The sequence below is a fragment of the Triticum urartu genome, unplaced genomic scaffold, assembly GCF_003073215.2.
Source record: "Triticum urartu cultivar G1812 unplaced genomic scaffold, Tu2.1 TuUngrouped_contig_6695, whole genome shotgun sequence".
Classification (NCBI taxonomy): domain Eukaryota; kingdom Viridiplantae; phylum Streptophyta; class Magnoliopsida; order Poales; family Poaceae; genus Triticum; species Triticum urartu.
Window position 1 is genome coordinate 5,974 of NW_024117477.1, and position 1,857 is coordinate 7,830.

Here is a 1,857-nt window from a genome sequence, read left to right on the forward strand (position 1 = left end):
GAATCCTTTGTTTTTCTGTGCATGTAACTTGTTAAAAAATACATGCATGATTGCCCATAAAATACTGTGAAACATTTAGTCCAGGTGTTCGAATGAAAATAAAGAGAAAATTGGAGACCTTCAAAATTAGAACCTAAACATCCAGCGAACATCATATTTGTAGGCTTGGCAAATCTAATGTTTTTGTATGGTAAGTTTTATTCATCAAGGATGGCAAGTTTGGTTGGCAAGCATTGCGAATCCGTTTCAGTTCACTTTTTGTCAGGTAATTGCGATTCTTGCAAACTAAATTTACCATCCTCGTGATATTATAAATTGCCATGAAAAACTTTTAAGTCGCCATGCATTAGCATTTTCGAAAAATTATGAAGGGCACTACATGTGCATTATAGCGAATATTAAAGTTGGTCTAAAGTTTAAACATTACGGGATACTTTGTAAATGTATGTCGACTTGTGTGCTTCCCTCCGGCTCATTCGACCCGCCCTACATGATATGAATGAACACACATGCGGCGCCCTCGCTAGTTCTTGCGCGTGAAGCCGTTTTCGTGCATCGACGATGAAAGCTATCTATGCTTTCTTCGTTCGAGTGACGGCATATGTTTTTCCCTCCATTAAAAACCACGAAAAAAGAAACCACGCATGCAGCTTCCATGGTCAAGTTCATGTGGTTTTGGAACCCCAGATATGGCTCGGTCGATCTCACCTACTACAAAGACCCAAATTCAATGAAGTACCTAAACATTTATTCCCATGTCGCCACTCGAAATTTTCAATGCAACAAGCGCCGCCGTCAATCAGGTAGGTCGATCTCTAGAGTCCGAAGTGCATCGGGGGCTCTCGCGTGCTATATAAACGAGCGCCCACTGCCAGCATCATGCACACCACTCGCAAGCACAGCAGCGCCACAGTACCTAAGCAACAAAGATGGGCAGCACCACCGGAGCCAGCCTCCTCCGTGCCCTGCTGTTCGCGTCGCTCTTCGCCGGGTTCGCGGCGCATCTCGCCGCCGGGGAGAAGGACTGCTACGACGAGAGGGACAGCGTCATCCGCATGTGCAAGTGGACCATCAAGAAGGGGAGCCCCTACGTGATCCCGGACATGCCCTGCCGCCTCGAGGTGAGGAAGGTGGACATGCCCTGCATCTGCCGCGTCCTCACCGCCGCCGACGAGCGGATCATCAGCCCCGAGAAGCTCGTCCGCTGCTCCCGCGAAGCCGGCGTCGCCCTCCCCGTCGGGAGCAAATGCGGGAGTAAGCATTCGTGCATGCATGCAGCGCCTGATGCTTCTTTTCCATTACTGTTTTTCTTGCTACGGACTAGCTCATCTTATCCACGTACGTACGTGATTTTTGCAGCCTACACCATCGTGGCGCCAGCGCCACCATCCGCGCATGCGTGAGGAGTTCCGACCACGGGATCGTGCGAGAGGAAGGCGAGGGGAGGAGGACCGGAGGAGATGTCAGGGGAGAATAACTGAATAAGTGCGCGCGTGCCTGTATGCTCAGCTATACTGAGCTACCGTAGTCCGTAGAATGTATCTTCTGCCATTCTGCCATAGCATGCGTGCTACCCTGAGATCTGAGTTGGTAATAATAAAAGCCTTCCTTCTACACTATGCTTGCGTAACAACGACTGCATTCCATGTTGGTTCTTCATCCCATTGCCCTGGGTTACTGCCGGAGTAGCTCATAGTCCCATACTGCTACTCTGGTCTCGAACTCCGAACACATTCATCCGGCGACGCCGTTTTGTTTCTCTATACTCCTATATAGTGTGGGAATAACTTTTGCTATCAGCCGTTGGATGTGCTCAATCCGACGGCTGTGAATTGGCAAATCCAGGAGCTGCTGGCC

General features: G+C 49.5%; 1 protein-coding gene across 1 annotated transcript; it reads left to right on the forward strand.

Annotated features, from left to right (window-relative positions):
* The first annotated feature begins 887 nt into the window (after positions 1–887).
* Positions 888–1,614, forward strand: LOC125530977. Its single transcript, XM_048695382.1, has 2 exons — positions 888–1,254; positions 1,360–1,614. Exons 1-2 carry the CDS (start codon positions 930–932, stop codon positions 1,401–1,403), a joined length of 369 nt encoding a protein of 122 aa, XP_048551339.1. The 5' UTR covers positions 888–929; the 3' UTR covers positions 1,404–1,614.
* The last annotated feature ends 243 nt before the right edge of the window (positions 1,615–1,857 follow it).